The sequence below is a fragment of the Acanthaster planci genome, linkage group LG01, assembly GCF_054643075.1.
Source record: "Acanthaster planci isolate LZ-2023a linkage group LG01, COTS_SCS, whole genome shotgun sequence".
Lineage (NCBI taxonomy): Eukaryota > Metazoa > Echinodermata > Asteroidea > Valvatida > Acanthasteridae > Acanthaster > Acanthaster planci.
Window position 1 is genome coordinate 26,894,580 of NC_141777.1, and position 18,308 is coordinate 26,912,887.

Here is an 18,308-nt window from a genome sequence, read left to right on the forward strand (position 1 = left end):
CGATTCATACAAGAATCGGTCGGAAATGTACTATACGAGCACAACGCTCACCTCACCCACGGGGACGGGACAAGGAAATGCCCTCAATAATCGCCTTTTTATTTACCTTTACAAGTGCTGTCTACATATTTGCTTTGGATTTCTGTATATATTTTGTTCCTTTGTGCGGGGTTTGTTTACAGTAGCTTTTTAACCGATGGACCCGTCGTTTTCCTTGTTCTGCATGTTCTGGTAGGCCCACCACCACGCGTACGACCACCACGTCATTGCCCCAGCAGAAATGTTTTCCAGAGTAAACGTTGTGTAATTAAATCTCCCCTCAAGACTACATGTAGCAATTATTGCCGATGGTGTACTCTGCTGAAAAGTCCATAAACAACTTTTATTTTTAAAGAGGCTGTTTTCAGAAAAATTTGGAGTAAGAGCCTATAAAAATTAAGATTTATTTTTTGGAGGGGGAGATTTTTGGATATTCAGATAAAATTGAAACAAAATTTTGCGGGCTACACATGTAACTCTTATGAAACTTCTGCCCAGAAAATAATCAAGTTTGGAGCGCAGGACCGATTAGTTGGAGGTGGGGTTGACAGAACTCGGAAAAATTTAACTTCCTTACCCTGCCCCAGTTCCATGCAGAATCAGTACCGTGACTACTAGGGTCACATCCCCCCCACCACCAAGCACTGGGAATTCTTGGTCCCTTGCTGCCAAATTGTGAATTTGTAAAATCCACCCCAGCTATGCCACTTCCTTCAGACAAATAAACAACTGTTCAGGAGACATTTTCAGAGACGCCAGCTTCCAGTTTATTGCTGATGCACTACTTATTACACTGTACAATGTACGTGCAAGATTAAGATTTTATAAATGGGTAAAAGCAAATCCCTAAAGCCAGTTTCTGCAAATGAAAAATTAAAGGCAGTGCAATGCCTGACCCCTGGATAGGTGTGAATGGTGTTGTAAATAGAGTAAACCCCAATCATTTCATTTTACCACACGTATGTTCTCACAAACTAGAGACTCTATATCCAAACTTGAAATGCCCTGCAATGTAGAATGGTACTAGCAAAGCGCCCAAAATTCAAACGGCCCAATCCAAAACAAGCCAACGAAACAGACACACAACCCACTTAATCCCCATTCAAATAATAAAAGGGAGGTAAAACGGTAGGTCAAGTGTAAATATTTGATAATCTATCTTGAAAATTATGCCCCATTTCAATGAAACATCATGTTGTGCTATACTTTTTTAACAAATGGTTAAAAAGATATGTGGACTAAAAGGCAAAAAAGCTTACAATTTCGCTGCAAATTTTTGTGTTAAGATACAGTGCATAAATGACTTGGGGCATAAGCATCCCATAAAACTTTTACAAAATTAGTCAAAATGTAAACAAAATAATAAATAAAAGTTTTCCTTTTTGTCCTAACAAGAAGAAAATTATCCACCTCCCAAGCCTGATTATTCATAGTTATGTTATGCAAAAGTCACTTTTAAATATTTGGGGAGAACTAGGAGTCCATCACTCTCAGCCATGGCCCACCACAACTTTGGAAAATCATATCTTTTTGGCACACAGTCTAATAACACGGACCACCGAGGTCAAGGTACCTTATTGAAGTGTCATTTTATAAAGGCAGCCGTTTTTCCCAGATTGTTTTGTTTGCTTGTCCTTTTCCCATTTAGCTTGGCTTTGTCGTGGTGCTTTGTTTTTGCTTTGAATTCCCAAAATGTGTTCATAAAGTAGCACTGAAGAAAACCCACAGTCCAAACAGGTCTGTTTTGTGGAAAAACAACGCAAGGACGAGTAATTCAATTCTCTGTTTCTGAGCATAAGTGACCGTACAACAAGCAAAAATTGGAGACTGAATTAAAGTTCAGAATCAATGCAGTACCTGTATTTTTTCCTCATGAGAGCTATAACATTTTTAAAAAGTAAAAAATCATTATTTTTTATTATAAAATGCATAATTTCAGATCCACTGGCATCCAATGTAATAACAAATATTCCTTTCATATTGCCAATTCATATTTTCACCCTGGTCTGGGAAAGAAAGCAATATCAATACAAAAGTACATGTCATGAGCTTTGAAAAATCTGACTAAAATGTACATGCCTAAAGAAAAAAACAATTCCATAAGCATAGGTAGTTACTTTAAATCTTTCCAGTTTTTCCACAAACTCAAGCTGCTGGTTTAACCACAAGAGGGCGACATAACTAACCTGCACAAACCTAAATGTATTGCTATTAATGTTTACTATACCAAATTCTTGGCTGTTTCCCAAGTAAAATAAAACACACTGGTTATTCATTTTCATTGTAAAACTTTTTTTCTCCAAACATATGCATGCACATATCTTGCATTTGAAATGACACATTATATGGGAGACTTTCTAGATGGTGATAAAGATAAGAGTCTTTTTTATTTGAGTCCAAATTTATGCTGATGTGCACACTCAAACTGAAGTAAAGAACAAAAAGGACTGTTTCGCCTTCCACCACTATCTTTCAAATTTCTCCTTTTCTTCCAAAACAAAAAGAAAACATGTTCTTTTATTTAAAAAAATCATCAAAACCATACACCATCCTTCTGCTGTACTGACTAAGGCTGTAAATTCTGAAACTTTAAAGGGGGAATACACTCCAACATCCACGTCTTTCATCAAGACTTTAAGAACTCAGATTTCCCTCTAAATGTCAAGCATTAAATCGCAATGTTTTAACCTGAAAAAAAGAAAATGTAAAAAAACACACAAAGAATGTACGACAACTATACTGCCATTGTAGTTGTAGAGAAAATACGACCAACATTCCAAAAAAATTCCCCAAATCTAGGCTACAATTGGTAATTTTGATTTTTGACAATTTACTGTAAGTTTTCCTCCCCCAAATAGCTTATTACCTTGGTAACTGTTGATATCCTAATTATAAAAAGGTTCCCACTTGCTTTTCAAGAAATGCCACAAATACCTGAAAACTTATTAAACTTGTTCAGCAACAAGTAACTTCAATTACTTCACCACGTTTAAAAGCCAAATGAAAAAATTAAGGCCTTTAAACAATCATTTCAGGTTTTTCTAAAATTTAAACTGTAATTGAACACAGGCTTTCTTTGAGTCACTCCTGATTGCATATCTATGATTATGGAACTTCTACTTTAGGCTCAATCGGCCCAGGAATTCAGCATGGTAGGAGCCAAAATAGAGGTGCTCTCCAGTGTCAAGTACACTGCTTACAGAGGGAATATTGCGTCCTGTGGTGTCATGGAGGCTCTCAATGATGTTGCCGTCTTCGTCCAGGGCAATCACGAGGCTATGCTTTGGTACAACTTTTACAATCCACTCCGGGCTTATAAACTGTGATAAGTATGAGAAGTAGATTTAAATATAAGAATCAGTTTAACAACTTTGAGAAATAGGTAGCAGCACAATCCCAGCAAGTTTTTTATGGGGGGGTCTTGTGTGCGTATGAGTTTGTTTCTGCATTCAATTGGGGACCCTGAACAATAGAGGACAATAAGGTCCCCAATTGACAGAGGGTCCCCGATGGACAACTGTGTACAAAACATATGGGTGGTCTTCTAAAAAACGTTAAAGTACAAACAAAAGAGGAACAATAGTGGGTCCCCAGTTGCAGGCAAATACACACGTGTGTGTGTGTGCAAGTGTGGCATCCACGGTGTGGACCTCCACACAAGACAAGTCCACATAATGAAAAGAATGTTTTGTAGACTCATGTCCACACAAGTGTTTTCCCCTCTCTGAAAAACAGCTTCAGAGACATTTGGGAATCAGGGTTATCTCAGGCAAAATGAAGAGGCACTCATCTGTAAAGCCAATTAATTATTTTTTTTGAATGCACTTTTTCAAACTTCCATCAGTACTATGTTATTAGAACTGATTTTGCTGATTTTGTTTCAAACGATGGTGAAGAACATTGCACAATGTATATGCAACAATACTCTTTAAGGGTCCATGTGATGGATTTTTAGAGACACCTTTTTTGTGCATCTTTGGAGTCTTCCTCAATGTATGAAAACTATTTGACATGCTTTTGGGATTAAGTGTATTGAAAAGATCACTTGTATAATAAATACACGGGTCTAAGCATTTGTAGACAACTGAGGGAGCTGTTGCCAAGGTGTCAATCAGAAAAGACACTGTTCAGTTTCTTAGTGTTACTGCTCAAATTGTAAACCTAATTTTGCAAAGTGAAAATGCTTCTGGAGAAGGCTTATTTATTGCATATTTATTGCCATGTAGCAATGTATCAATAAAGAAATAAACCTCTAGGATGGCAACATAAAAAGAAAAAAATCCAGCATTTGTGTATGCACAAATCAATGCAACATTGGGATTGTACTCCCTAGGATGACATCACAGTTATGTTCATAAATATGGAGATTTACATTAGCACGAAAAATACCAAAATACCCTTTGAAATACCAAACAAATAACTCAAATAATGTCAACTGAAACACGTAATATGCATTCTCTTGGGATGTAGTAAAACAATTGCATTGCCTGGACTCTTTAAGTAACAGGCCCTCCTCATAGAGTTAGTACAGCTGAGGCCCCTACAGTGAACTACAATAACTAGTTACTCTTTAAGTAACAGGCCCTCCTGATAGAGTTAGTACAGCTGAGGCCCCTACAGTGAACTACAATAACTAGTTACTCTTTAAGTAACAGGCCCTCCTCATAGAGTTAGTACAGCTGAGGCCCCTATAGTGAACTACAATAACTAGTTACTCTTTAAGTAACAGACCCTCCTGATAGGGTTAGTACAGCTGAGGCCCCTATAGTGAACTACAATAACTAGTTACTCTTTAAGTAACAGGCCCTCCTCATAGAGTTAGTACAGCTGAGGCCCCTACAGTGAACTACAATAACTAGTTACTCTTTAAGTAACAGGCCCTCCTGATGGAGTTAGTACAGCTGAGGCCCCTATAGTGAACTACAATAACTAGTTACTCTTTAAGTAACAGGCCCTCCTCATAGAGTTAGTACAGCTGAGGCCCCTACAGTCAACTACAATAACTAGTTACTCTTTAAGTAACAGGCCCTCCTCATAGAGTTAATACAGCTGAGGCCCCTACAGTGAACTACAATAACTAGTTACTCTTTAAGTAACAGGCCCTCCTGATAGAGTTAGTACAGCTGAGGCCCCTACAGTGAACTACAATAACTAGTTACTCTTTAAGTAACAGGCCCTCCTGATAGAGTTAGTACAGCTGAGGCCCCTATAGTCAACTACAATTACTAGTTACTCTTTAAGTAACAGGCCCTCCTGATAGAGTTAGTACAGCTGAATCCCCTATAGTGAACTACGATAACTAGTTACTCTTTAAGTAACAGGCCCTCCTCATAGAGTTAGTACAGCTGAATCCCCTATAGTGAACTACGATAACTAGTTACTCTTTAAGTAACAGGCCCTCCTCATGGAGTTAATACAGCTGAGGCCCCTACAGTGAACTACAATAACTAGTTACTCTTTAAGTAACAGGCCCTCCTCATAGAGTTAGTACAGCTGAGGCCCCTACAGTGAACTACAATAACTAGTTACTCTTTAAGTAACAGACCCTCCTGATAGGGTGAGTACAGCTGAGGCCCCTATAGTCAACTACAATAACTATTTACTCTTTAAGTAACAGGCCCTCCTGATGGAGTTAGTACAGCTGAGGCCCCTATAGTCAACTACAATAACTAGTTACTCTTTAAGTAACAGACCCTCCTGATAGGGTTAGTACAGCTGAATCCCCTATAGTGAACTACAATAACTAGTTACTCTTTAAGTAACAGACCCTCCTCATAGAGTTAGTACACCCGAGGCCCCTACAGTGAACTACAATAACTAGTTACTCTTTAAGTAACAGGCCCTCCTCATAGAGTTAGTACACCCGAGGCCCCTATAGTGAACTACGATAACTAGTTACTCTTTAAGTAACAGGCCCTCCTGATAGAGTTAGTACAGCTGAATCCCCTATAGTGAACTACGATAACTAGTTACTCTTTAAGTAACAGGCCCTCCTCATAGAGTTAGTACAGCCGAGGCCCCTATAGTGAACTACAATAACTAGTTACTCTTTAAGTAACAGGCCCTCCTCATAGAGTTAGTACAGCTGAATCCCCTATAGTGAACTACAATAACTAGTTACTCTTTAAGTAACAGGCCCTCCTCATAGAGTTAGTACAGCTGAATCTCCTACAGTGAACTACACTAACTAGTTACTCTTTAAGTAACAGACCCTCCTGATACGGTTAATACAGCTGAGGCCCCTATAGTGAACTACAATAACTAGTTACTCTTTAAGTAACAGGCCCTCCTCATAGAGTTAGTACAGCTGAATCCCCTATAGTGAACTACAATAACTAGTTACTCTTTAAGTAACAGGCCCTCCTCATAGAGTTAGTACAGCTGAGGCCCCTATAGTGAACTACAATAACTAGTTACTCTTTAAGTAACAGGCCCTCCTCATAGAGTTAGTACAGCTGAGGCCCCTATAGTGAACTACAATAACTAGTTACTCTTTAAGTAACAGGCCCTCCTCATAGAGTTAGTACAGCTGAATCCCCTATAGTGAACTACAATAACTAGTTACTCTTTAAGTAACAGGCCCTCCTCATAGAGTTAGTACAGCTAAATCCCCTATAGTGAACTACAATAACTAGTATGAGGTCTTTTCCTCCTTTCCATACAGCTGGTGTTGATTCAATCTTAGTATAAAGTCAATGTTAAATGAACCATGCAGACTTTTTCTAAAAACCTACTCTTTTGTATAAACTTAATTGCTATTTTGCTTTCATTCAGAAGGACCAATGAATAGCAGATTGGACTCATGGAGTGACCTTCGGAGCTGAACAACATCACTGAGGTTTTTGACCTTCCTGAAATGGCATGCCTTATTATAATTTGGTTTCAGTTTAGTTCACCGACTCAAATTGTGCAGTAGACTCCATCACAACAACTTCTATTTGTGTTCATTTTTACGCTATTATTTTGAAACTTAAGTGCATAATTCACCTGTGTTAGTTGCTCTATTCTGTCACATTGGAAAACAGGCTAATGGAAGAAACACTGCTTGCATGTGAAAAATGAATATTTTGTGTTTCTATATCAGCACTGTGTTGAGGGGCAAATGCAAACATGACTACTGTTGGCATTTTAGTTTATTTTTGAATTTTATTTATTTATTATTTATTGGAGACCTGTATTAAAGCACTGGTTTCCATTCAGTTTGAATAGTTAAAGTTTTTCAAAAATATTTCATCCAAATAGTCAGACACTGAAATATTTTTTATTTTGGTGATTTAGCATAGATGGACCTAAATAAGTTTGCATTTGACAGGTATGATTATGAGTAATAAGAGTCTCGAACTGGGGTCAAGTACCAAGTTGCTAAAATGAGAACAAAAAAGTACTTTTTGAGTTAGAGTACCAAAGCAACACTGAGTAATTAAGTCTATGTTGTGAAGTCTGCATCAAACGCACGAGTCATGAACTGAAATTACAGCGTACCTTTGTGATTAATTTACTCAGCCAAGGTCTTGCAGCAATGATGTCATACACAGAAATTGGCTGTTTCCTGACTATGGCCATCCCAACCCAGTAACCCCCAGCTCGCCTTGGTCGGATGTTATCAACCAATCCAGGGAGGTTATCAGCAAATACCTCAACCTGTCCTTTCTTTGGACCCTTCAGGTAATATCTGTTGATAGACAAAACATGCATGGCCCTCTCTCATTAGAACAAACAAGAGCAATGAGAACAGCATAAACATATGCCCCAAACCCTAGCAATGGTGGAAGAATGGACCTTTCCCGTGAAATATGCACATAAGGCAGGCGCATACGCGTTACTACCACTGGTTGGCAAAGTTGCTTAAATCTATGACGTAATACAAATCTCCATGTGCACCACTGTGAGCACATACGTACCATTTCTGTACCGTGACTACATGTAGTATAGTTTACATGACTGCCAAACTCATAGACAAGGAATTGTTACTTTCCAACCTTAGGACACTGAAAACTTCACTTAGTTTCAAGAAAATCATGTTGAAGTATCAGACAAAGGCTGTAATTGGATTGACCTTCAACGTGCCAGATGCAGCTCGCCTACACTGCTGACAGACTAGTAGTGTGCACGCGTGCCTATCTAATTTGCATATTTCATGAGAAAGGTCCATTGTGACAGCTACTATGTGGAAAAGAAAAGGTTGAAAACACAATAAATGCCACGCGCTCATCAAAGGACCTCTACTTGCATTCATCACAACAACTGTGGCCCATGAGGGTTATTCTAAACCAACAGCTGATAATGCACTTTTGCCATCATCACAATGGCACTGTGCAGTGTGAGCACAGTCAACTTACATATTACAACCACAATGTAACTGCCAGTGCATATATGTGTGGTACATAAAACGGATTAAACATGTCCCTGGTTAGAATCAACATTAGTTGAAGATGGTACAGGGGACCATGTGACATTTCGCCCCTCCCCCTATCATGGGAGGTGGGGTAAACATGACCTCTCCCTCCACCCTTGATGGGTGTGTACTGGTACACTAGCCCTACATCTTAGTAAACATGCAAAATAAGTCCCTTATAGTCTACCGTTCCCCATATATCTGGCCTTCCCAGCTGTAGAAATTGATAAATTCTGTCACCGCGGTTGGCTAGAATGTTATACATGTAGTTAAGTGATTCTTTACCATTGTTCAATGTGCTCATGTACATTTAGCTCACCTCCCATTTCAGTGCGGGCAAAGAATGACTGTCATAAGCACAATATATCATCACAGGGCACTGACTCATTGGGAACAGATAACAGCACGTAATATGTACACTACATTTAATGCTGAGCATGTGTGGCAAGCATTTGATTAAACACACACTCTGCAAATTCAAGTGTGGAGCTTCAATTCACAGCAATGCAAACTGGTTTATCTTTGCAATTCAATTTTTCTCAATTGTCCTGCACAAGGATGTAGAATGCTTATATAATAATTTTTACATGGGGAGCAAAAGTAAACAAACAATCGGTCTGGCATCTGTACTTTTACAAAGGACAAAATTTACTACAAATTGAGTGGTTGGTCAAGAACTAATTTAAACATTCTGTTCTCAACTTACTTTTTTACTTGTGCATATGTTGTTTCTGTTATTAGCAGGAAGTCTTCATCTGGAGACAACTGTATACCATTGGCAAAGCAGAGGTCATCAAGTATGACTGACTTTTCTCCAGTCTTGGGGTCAAACTTGAACACCCTGTACAGAAAAATGAGATTTGGTCAACGTTCAAAAGACAATTTTTGTGATTTTATGTGTTTGTCTGCTTGTTTTTTTGTATTCTCTGAATATTGCATTTGACTTCATCCAAATTTGACAATGGAAGTGTAAGTAATCATGGGGTTTGATATTTTTACGTGTAAACAAAAGGGGGAGGTAGTTTACTCTTGGGCAATAACACTTGGAAGGGGTTGTGTAAAAAACTCATTACACAGTTCTTCCAAATTTTAACCTTTAATTGTTTTCAGCCAGTATCACTACCATTTTCTGATGTTGGTACATACACTGTAACTATGAATGGGTAGGAAATGGTTGGATGTTTCTTCTTCTCACTTAACAAAGAGGCAAATGAACCACACCTTGCTGTTTTGGTGTTTTCAAGAACAGCATGTCTATTTTGACGGCGTTGCCAACGGTAACTAGAGTCACTGAAATATATGACCCCGTCTGAGTCGATGTCCAGGTCATTTAGGAATTTCATGGGTTTGCCTCCGATGGGATCCTCACCTGACAGAAGCTTTGTTGTGTCACCTTGATGAAAAAAGCATTTATGAGACAGTTAAGCAGAGTAAAAGATATGTCTCAGAATAACGGAAAAATCACTTTATAGGTTTAGAGTTTGCTCACTGTTTGGTTTCATTCTCATTTAATGTGGTATTCCCTAATTTAGTTTCTGTTTGGACCTCTGACCTCCAAATTAACTGGACATGGCTCACAATGCATGCATGCTCAAGTAACATCTGTATCTTTTCCTGAAATTTTTCCTAAAAAGGTACAGAGAGAGAGTGTTTCTTAATGAGTTGCTGCTCTGATTATCATTTTCAAAGTTTAAGAAGGTGAATTAAGTACAGTTTGACCAACTCGAGAGTAATATGCCATACATATGTATAAAGCTATTACAAATAATTTGACCACTCTACACTGTCTCTGTAGGCTTCTGCCAAAAAGTTGCCCCCTTCCCCTCCCCCCACAAAAATGGCTCTGGATCTATCCCGGACCTGGAAGTCATGGTGTAGAACACTAGTTTTGCTGAACCGTGATGAAAGGAATGCAACACGAACTGTGTCAAAGTGGGCAAAATCACCACTTTAGTCTGATTAAGTAGGCCCAACATGTCACAATTTATCTCGTGCAGTATATATACTTTATACTTTAACACTGAAAGAACTCTGTATCCTCCAAGCAAGCGACACCACATTGGCACCACACTGTTTTCAGGGCCTATTTCTACAGTGAATTCATCGATGGCAGTTGAAAAGAACAGTGAAATCCTTGACTTTAAGTATTAACAAACAGAAAAGGGTCTTCATTATTATTTTCACATAATGCAAACTGAAGTTTCTTCAACTTCTCTGGAAAGGAATTTCTGGAAATGAAGCAAATCTAGTGAAAAAAAATGTACACAAATGCACGTAGTTGCTGGAGTGGAAAAAAAGACAAAGCTTTACTATATCAGCACACAGCCTTGTATCAGCACAGTACACAAGACCTTGAGAAAGGCCAGGAATGACTTCAAATATGGGACACGTCAAAAAGTGGACTTAAGGTCACTGTGAACTAACAGGATGTACAGATGAGTGGAGAGCAACAACACTAAAAACAGCCCTTGATGAGGAACAAACACATCCGGCTCTTTGGTCAAAGTACACGGATCTCTGTTGATTGACAACTTAAATGTGTATTCAGAGCATACATAAAAACTTCCAACTGCAAACAAGCCTCGTAAAAATTATTACATCTCTATTTTTAAATTTGATTATTCTAAACTGACTTTGTTCAAGGTCTCATCACACAGCAGAGTTACAGGAGTACTTGCCCACTGGTGACTGTAATTAATTTGAATCGTTTCCAACTTCATTACCTGTTTCCACATTTACTTTGAACAACCCAAGATACGCATCTAACACGTACAGAAATCCATCAGTGTGGAACCGCAGTCCCAGTGGCCGCCCACACCTGTGCTCATCTTTTTGAAGTCCTGCACACAACAAACCAAACCAAAAATGCTGACTCGAGGCATTCTGTTCAATGGGTATGTTTCAATGTACATGTAGGTAGAATACATGTTGCCGAATGACGGCACATGCAATTAATTGCAAAGGTGATTTATTTGCCTTTTAATTTCACCAATTTGTGATAAAGACAATAAATAATGACTTATTCGAATCATTGGTAATGTTACCAGTGTTGAGCAGAAAGCAATGGCACATTTTGCCTATAATTAAAACACTCCATGATAAGCTTTAAACTGTTGATCATTCAGAAGGCATGCTCTCTTCAACAAATGTGAGCAGGTGGTCTATTGAATTATATAAGGCAGCAAAATGCAGTTTATCACTAAGTTCTTATCTTTTAACATTTAAAACTGAATGATCCCGACACAGTCATTGATATCAACTTGAGTGATTGTGTAAGAATGGTTGAAAAGCCATCCCCTTCATTTCATTGTTAAATTTTATCCATTGCTTCATTAGGAAAAATTTCCCAAACTGTCCCTTCCTGAAAATAACATCATACTTCGTCACAAATTTGACTGGCTGCTTAAGCTTTTGGTCTCTTTTGAGAATGATGACTTAATACCAAGGTTCTTCTCTGAATACATCGAAAGCCATGGTTTGGCAGTTGAATCTGTTTTGTGAAAAATAATGAAAACACAATTCACTCATCTAATTTGATCTTGTATCCTGTAAAGGAGGAAACTCCCATTTGAGCATGCTCTTTTTTTCTGTTTTCACATATCCTACGATCATTTTGTTGAATCAAGTGTAGTCCAAACATGACTGCTTTGGGCGGCAAACAAGGTCAGAAACTGTCACACCTCCAACGGTAAATTTCTATGGAATTTTAACTCCTAAACAAACTTTGGGGAAACAGTTTAGACAAAAATTACGTTCACATCGAAGTTGCTCATAGCTGGGGATGGAGAGGAGATTCATTGCTTGTATTAACGTATTTTACACACGGAGGTACCACATGTATGTATGGCACGTTCGTTCGTAGCGTGCTCTTCAACGTCTCAATGTGCATTATGTGTACGTGTCCGAAACAAACCAAAGTTCGGCCAAAAATTTCCAAACCACGTCCAAACCGAACCCAAACCAAACCTTGGCACCTACTTGCAGCACTACTGTTAACTTCAACTCCCAAGTCATAACTTTCCTTGAAATATCTCTGCTCGGTGGTCATCGATCCCATTGAAAATTCAGTTTCTTTGCTTAGCGAGGCTTTTCCAGAACACTAGCAATCGGCAACATTAAAAATAAAAACTTGCGGCCACCCTTCACAATCTCACTAAATCTTCATGTACTGGAAAGGAATAGTGTGCATTTGACCAGTTCAATAGTTTAATTTGGCAACCAGAATTAGAAATGTGGTCAGCTTACCACCAGAGAGGTAGTATCTCCAGGCAGGTGGTAAGCACATTACGTGCCTTTAGAGTAATAAGTATTATGATTTGCCAAAAGCGTGAACATGCCAAGGTTAAGAATGCGCACGTAAGTGTGGTGCCACTACAGTTGAGGCATCTCTTCAGGTTATAGTCTACGTTAACGTCCAAACAAGACATACCACAGGGCGGGGATCCAAACCTTGCAATGGTCGTTATTTGGTCATTTTCTATCTTGACAACTTGTCCATCTCCAGTTCCCGTGTACACTGCACCTGTCATCCAGGGAAAAACAGTGACCATAGTTTTATGGAAACAAAGGGTGTTTGAAGCACAAAGTAGACGAGCATCTGCCCACTCCCTTACAGGTTTTATCCATGCATATATAAACAGTCTGGAGTATTATCCTATTTGGGCAGGCTATTTAGTCACAAATCTTATGCAATATTCTGACTAATTTCAAGGCCTGCTTTAGCAGCCCACAAGATATTGTGTGGGTGTTTCCATGTTACAGGTGCTTTTCTTAAGCGTTAGAGTATATGGAACAAAAAACACCGACAAAATGTTCCATTTGCAAAAATTTGGTTGGCTGTGCAAAAAAACAAACAACATTACAGACATCATCTACACGTTCTGAAATATGTCTGTACCAATGCACTTTAAAATTCATTGTTGCCAATTTAAGATATCTACCATTGAATTGCTGTATGAGTAGGGACATGGGGCAAGGTCACTATGCCCATATGTGGTTATACTCCAGACTGATAAAGAGAAGTAATAATCCCCCCATTACAGATTTCTGGAACATACGGGTATGCCACCATGACTATGAAATATCCAACGAAGGGCACATATGAAAGAGAATTGTAATAATGTAGACTGTGTTGTGAAGACATTTGCCAGCAAACATGTATATCACCTCATGAGCTGGAGCTTCTGCCAGTTAAAAAAAGTAAGTTGACAAAATATCTAAAAGATTGCACAGAGGGTAAGAACTGTCAAACAATCAGAAAATTTCTCTTTTTCTTTTTTCCACTAGAAAATTGTTTCTAAATCACTACATTCTTCTTGTTTCTCTTCTCTTACCGGTATGTTTCCCCATAAATTAACTTAAAATGTCAGTGTACACTCAAACTCTGCAGCATTGTCAATGACATTTGCCAAATTCAGTTGTGCTTCACAAGAGTAAACTTACAGATACAGTTGTACAACTTTTCTGGATAGAGCACCTTCAGAATTCTGCCTTTATATTGGGACACAAAACTTGGAACTCTGTGTCCACCAACATATATACAGGTATATACCAACAATCAGCATCATACCATTTCTCATCTCCAAAGCCTCTGGTCCAAACACTTTCCCCTCCAGCAGCCTCTCTGCTCCTTGAAGTAATGTATTTGGTGCTAGGGGTCCTTCCAGCACCGGAGGGGATGGCAAGCTAGAAGGTTCAAAATGAAACACACAAAAAATCAATTTCCGGGAGCTGCTAAGCAAGTGCTCGTCCTATTTCTGTGCTAAGCAGCAAAGTAAACTAGAAAAACTCACAATGAAAAGTATGGTCACAAGCAATGTACAGTGCATTCTGGCAGGTAAATAAAAACCTGATTTGGTTAGCAAATATTTTTGGATGTCCTTAGCAAATGTCATTGCTTGGCAGCTGAATTTAATTTGCCCTGCAGTGGTAGTCTTTTGAAAATGGTCCTCAAACCAAAGGTGGCATTTACACATATCAATTAAATGTTTTAGTTGTTTGTTAGTCGGGGCCCAATTTCATTGCTCTGATAATTACCGTATGGGTTAAAAAGATCTCTGCTTAAACCATTTTTTAAGTAGTGACTAGCACATTTCAACGCTTAGCAAGAAATATAACGACAATGATGTGTTCTTCCTGTAACACAGACAATTCCTTATTTAATGCTTTGAGTACAATTTGGTGATCAAAAAGTACAGCCACAAAAGTAGGACCCTGGTCATGACAAAGTTTTTCTTCATTTTTTTCTGTACAGCAAGTTCAGAATTGGTTTTAATAATTCCAATATTTAAAATTTTCCTACCACAACGAAAACTGACCAAGAATTCACTTAAAGATGACGATTCATTTTAAGGACAACACTTTGGTCACATCAAGTATGTTTCATCAACAGACATGATGACATATCCGGATTTGCAATATCTCTTATCATTCCAGATCAAAACCACAGAAGTAATGTCCTCTTATCTCAGCATATTGACCTATCACGTATAAGTTCTTGATTACTTAACAAGGATATCTGCCACAATAACTTAAATGCTGCATTGGATACGCACCACCACATTTTACCCACTTTGTACCCAGCCAACAAAAGCTACTAACCTTTTAAAGTAAACAGAGAGCCTTTCAGTGAGTTATTCACTTGTTGGTACAGTGCAGGAAATGATATCAATTAAAAATGATCATTTTCTAAGTGGATGTAAGTGTAAGGAATTTTTCACAGTTTCATCCCAGATGATAACAATGAGAGCAAGGACATATCTTCATCCAGAGAAAACTGTCCAGTAGCATATCCCACACAAGGGGCCATAAAGGACACTGAATTATTTTCTGTAATATGGACTAAACCTGATGAACACGAGAACACAAAGTACAGCTGGAAAAGTTGGATTTCATACAAAATATTAAATGTAAATAAAGTTGCTGAATCCATTTTAACCACAGCGATCTATTGCAAATTTGGCTGCCCCTGAAAAGCTTACACTGTACAGAATTCTGTGCCTCAATGGCTGATGCCACTAACAGTTTTGATTTTATATACACATACATGTCGCTTTTAAAACTGGGAACTGCACATGACTTTGTTTTAGACTATCACTGGATACTACCTAGGCCCAATGAACCTTAAAAAAAGCAAAATTGCCCATGTGTGAATACATTTTTCAATTCAGCATTTGCTTGATGCTCATAATGTTCAACTGAGTGCTATAACAAGGATCTTGGAATTACTAACAGGACAACTTACTAAAGGGGAACTGGATCAACTGGGCTAGGCAGAAGGTATACCACAATGCCTAATGCAGTAGCCATAACAGCACATGCAGTAAGCCTTTTACTCCATGCAGACCTGCAGTTATAAAAGAAACAGATAATCTTTAAAAGCTACTTACGTGTAGGTTTCTTTTCATAAAATAATCATCCATCACTGAAGTAAATGACAATAGAATATAATGGTACAAAACTGTAGAGCTGTGGCCATGTCCTGTTCTTTGTCCCCAAAATAAACCTATTCATAGTGGCAGAATCAGGATCAAAGTGACTGTGGGCACTCAGCTCAACACCCCTTTGCAAGAAATGTACAGATAATTTACAAAAGGCTTACACAAGCTCAAGTTCATTGAATCCTTTTGCAGTCTTGGGACAGCACAACAATTTCCCAAAATTTCACCGTCAACCCTAAGAAAGTGATTTACCATGCCATGTAGGATCATTTTGAAGTTTGATTTTCTGACTAAGCAACCCATTGTCGTAGCATTTTAGAAGATCAATGCATGTACAACCATGAAGTACACGTACATGTATAGAATTTGAACTGAATGAATCTGCCCTGACAAGGACTGTTCCTTGTAATAATGAAAAGAAGTAGCTAGGTACTCAAATTTTGAAGGGTTCAAAATCACCGAGAACATGGATACAACTAAAACATCTCAGCCTAAAATTACCAGGAGGTAACATTTGAAATATGGTCTGGTGTTAAATCCAGCTCCGTGGCTCGAATCAAGACATACTTTAATTGCACTAGATTTAGAATGGGCGCGACAGTGACAGAATGAATGGGGTCGTGGAAAGTGCATGTACATGTGGTAGCCTATACAGCACTGAATGAGGAGCCATTTCTTTCATATTGCCACTATGTGCACATAATGCCAATATTCTTTGATATGGGTTGTGCATTTGTATTGTGGTATGCTTCACCCCATTCTCTACCTGTGGGTTTAATCTCTCCACTTTTTTGTATAAGTTTGCAAGAGCCTTGACTAGTTTGACATATGCCCTGGCACTGCAAATATTATACTGGTGGGTTGACCTTGCACATTTTGGGTGCTGAAAACATGTCTTGCACTTCTCAAAACATAGCAATAATATGATATATATATCTACTGAATTAAAAAAAATCGATTATTTGAAGCGATGATGGTAATCGTGAAGTTTCAGAGATTTGAAACAGTTGCACAGCATTTCTCAGTACTTCTAAGGGTTTTCATACCTCTCGCTTGTGGATTTCTCAGGCTGCACAGATGGTTTGGAACCAGACGTGTGTTTTTTCCCCTTTCGCTGCTTTACGTTTCTCTCCATTTTGCAAGGACTGGAAGTAAAGTTGAAAGACAAGTTCCCAGATACATGTACAAATAAAATCCTTCTGATGCTGGGACCATTTCTGAGATCAAAATGCTTGGAATCTTTAACATCAGGGGAAAATTATCCAGTAAGCCCTGGGTCTATAAGGCCACTGAACAAAAAAGTTGAGACCTACAAGTGATCTAGTTCCTTCCTTGTTCTCCCTCAGATTTGTGGCAGAAATCTGCTTATTCAAATTAATGGTGTTAAGTTGGTACCTGTCAGCTAAAAGTTGACATTGAACACAGATATTTCCACTTAACCCAAATTGTGAAATTAACTTCCCTTTATATGGATCAGATCCAAGTATGTATTGGCCATTTATCAGAGGGATGCAACCAGCTCAGCAAGCACTGTGCAAGCTACATCATGAAATGGCCTGATCCACATATGCACAAACGTTCTAGTTAATTAAGATGTGTGGTATACACTACAACAAATGTATATAACTACACTAAAATAATAATGAAAAATATAATACTTACATGCAGACATAGACCGTTACAAACACAAATGATTTACTTGAACTCAGAAGCTATTCAGCACATGCATTGGTGAGCATGCTATATAGCAAAACCAAAGCTAATAAAAACTCACAAACTGGATATGAAGTTCCAAACTATTGTAAAATTCAGCAAGGAACAGTAGAGACAGACTACAGCCTGGCTTTCCAAGACACACCTGTATCTTAATAGGGAGGCTCAGAGTTGAACAGCCTGTCTGCCACAATGACCTTTGTAACCTCAATCCAAACGATTTAACAATGAAAACACCAGGACTGAAACATATCAGTGCCCAGGGGTGCTGTGTATATTTAGCCTGTGATGAGCACTGGTGTACTCGGCATATAAGAGCATGTGTATATTCCTACACCCCTGTTCAAAAAAGTAGGCATGCTACAGCACCCCTCCCCCCATCCCTTCCTGAGCCTGGACAATCAATCTGAGCAGCTGAGAGGATTGGTATATTACGTTTTAAATGTGGATAAAAGATGGCCTTGAATGGCCGATGATTTTAATAAGTGGGTTAGTTTCAAGTGAATAAGTGCTTTAGGGCTCATTGGTTTGTTGGTTTTGTACTGGTACTCAAATTCCATTACAAAAACAAATTTGAGATTATTTTTTTTACGTTAATTTCAAAGCTTGACCTTGAGCATTCACTTGAAATGGTCTGCCTACTTAAAAACTTTAATACACATGACTTTTCTGGTTTTTTTTCAATATCTACGGATAGCTGGCTACAAAATAAATAATTCTTT

The 18,308-nt window shown here is 38.4% G+C and overlaps 2 protein-coding genes across 3 annotated transcripts in view; one reads left to right on the top strand and one right to left on the bottom strand.

Moving 5' to 3' along the window:
* The window catches only part of LOC110975243 (TNF receptor-associated factor 3-like), a 223,376-nt gene that overhangs the window by 91,652 nt on the left and 113,416 nt on the right, over window positions 1–18,308 (top strand). The gene's annotated exons all lie outside the window — the stretch shown is intronic.
* Window positions 783–18,076, bottom strand: LOC110975162 (adipocyte plasma membrane-associated protein-like). Of its 2 annotated transcripts, none has more exons than XM_022227368.2 (10): window positions 17,648–18,076; window positions 16,920–17,018; window positions 15,678–15,779; window positions 14,004–14,119; window positions 12,864–12,956; window positions 11,158–11,274; window positions 9,656–9,827; window positions 9,141–9,275; window positions 7,522–7,711; window positions 783–3,359 (listed from the first exon to the last, which is right to left on the bottom strand). In XM_022227368.2, the coding sequence occupies exons 2-10, from the start codon at window positions 17,006–17,008 to the stop codon at window positions 3,156–3,158; spliced, it is 1,218 nt and encodes a 405-aa protein (XP_022083060.2). In that variant the 5' UTR covers window positions 17,009–17,018; window positions 17,648–18,076; the 3' UTR covers window positions 783–3,155. The 2 variants fall into 2 exon arrangements, with proteins under 2 accessions (XP_022083060.2, XP_022083059.2); XM_022227367.2 differs by having other exon boundaries at window positions 17,536–18,074.

What these genes read in the sequence shown, in the direction of transcription:
- LOC110975162 (XM_022227368.2), bottom strand. Translation starts at nt 17,008, where the DNA reads ATGGAGAGAAACGTAAAGCAGCGAAAGGGGAAAAAACACACGTCTGGT. An exon ending in GAGAAATCCACAAGCGAGAG is followed by an intron (nt 15,780 to 16,919) that starts GTATGAAAACCC and finishes TTATAACTGCAG; the next exon opens with GTCTGCATGGAGTAAAAGGC. An exon ending in GTTTGGATCCCCGCCCTGTG is followed by an intron (nt 11,275 to 12,863) that starts GTATGTCTTGTT and finishes TGTTGTGTGCAG; the next exon opens with GACTTCAAAAAGATGAGCAC.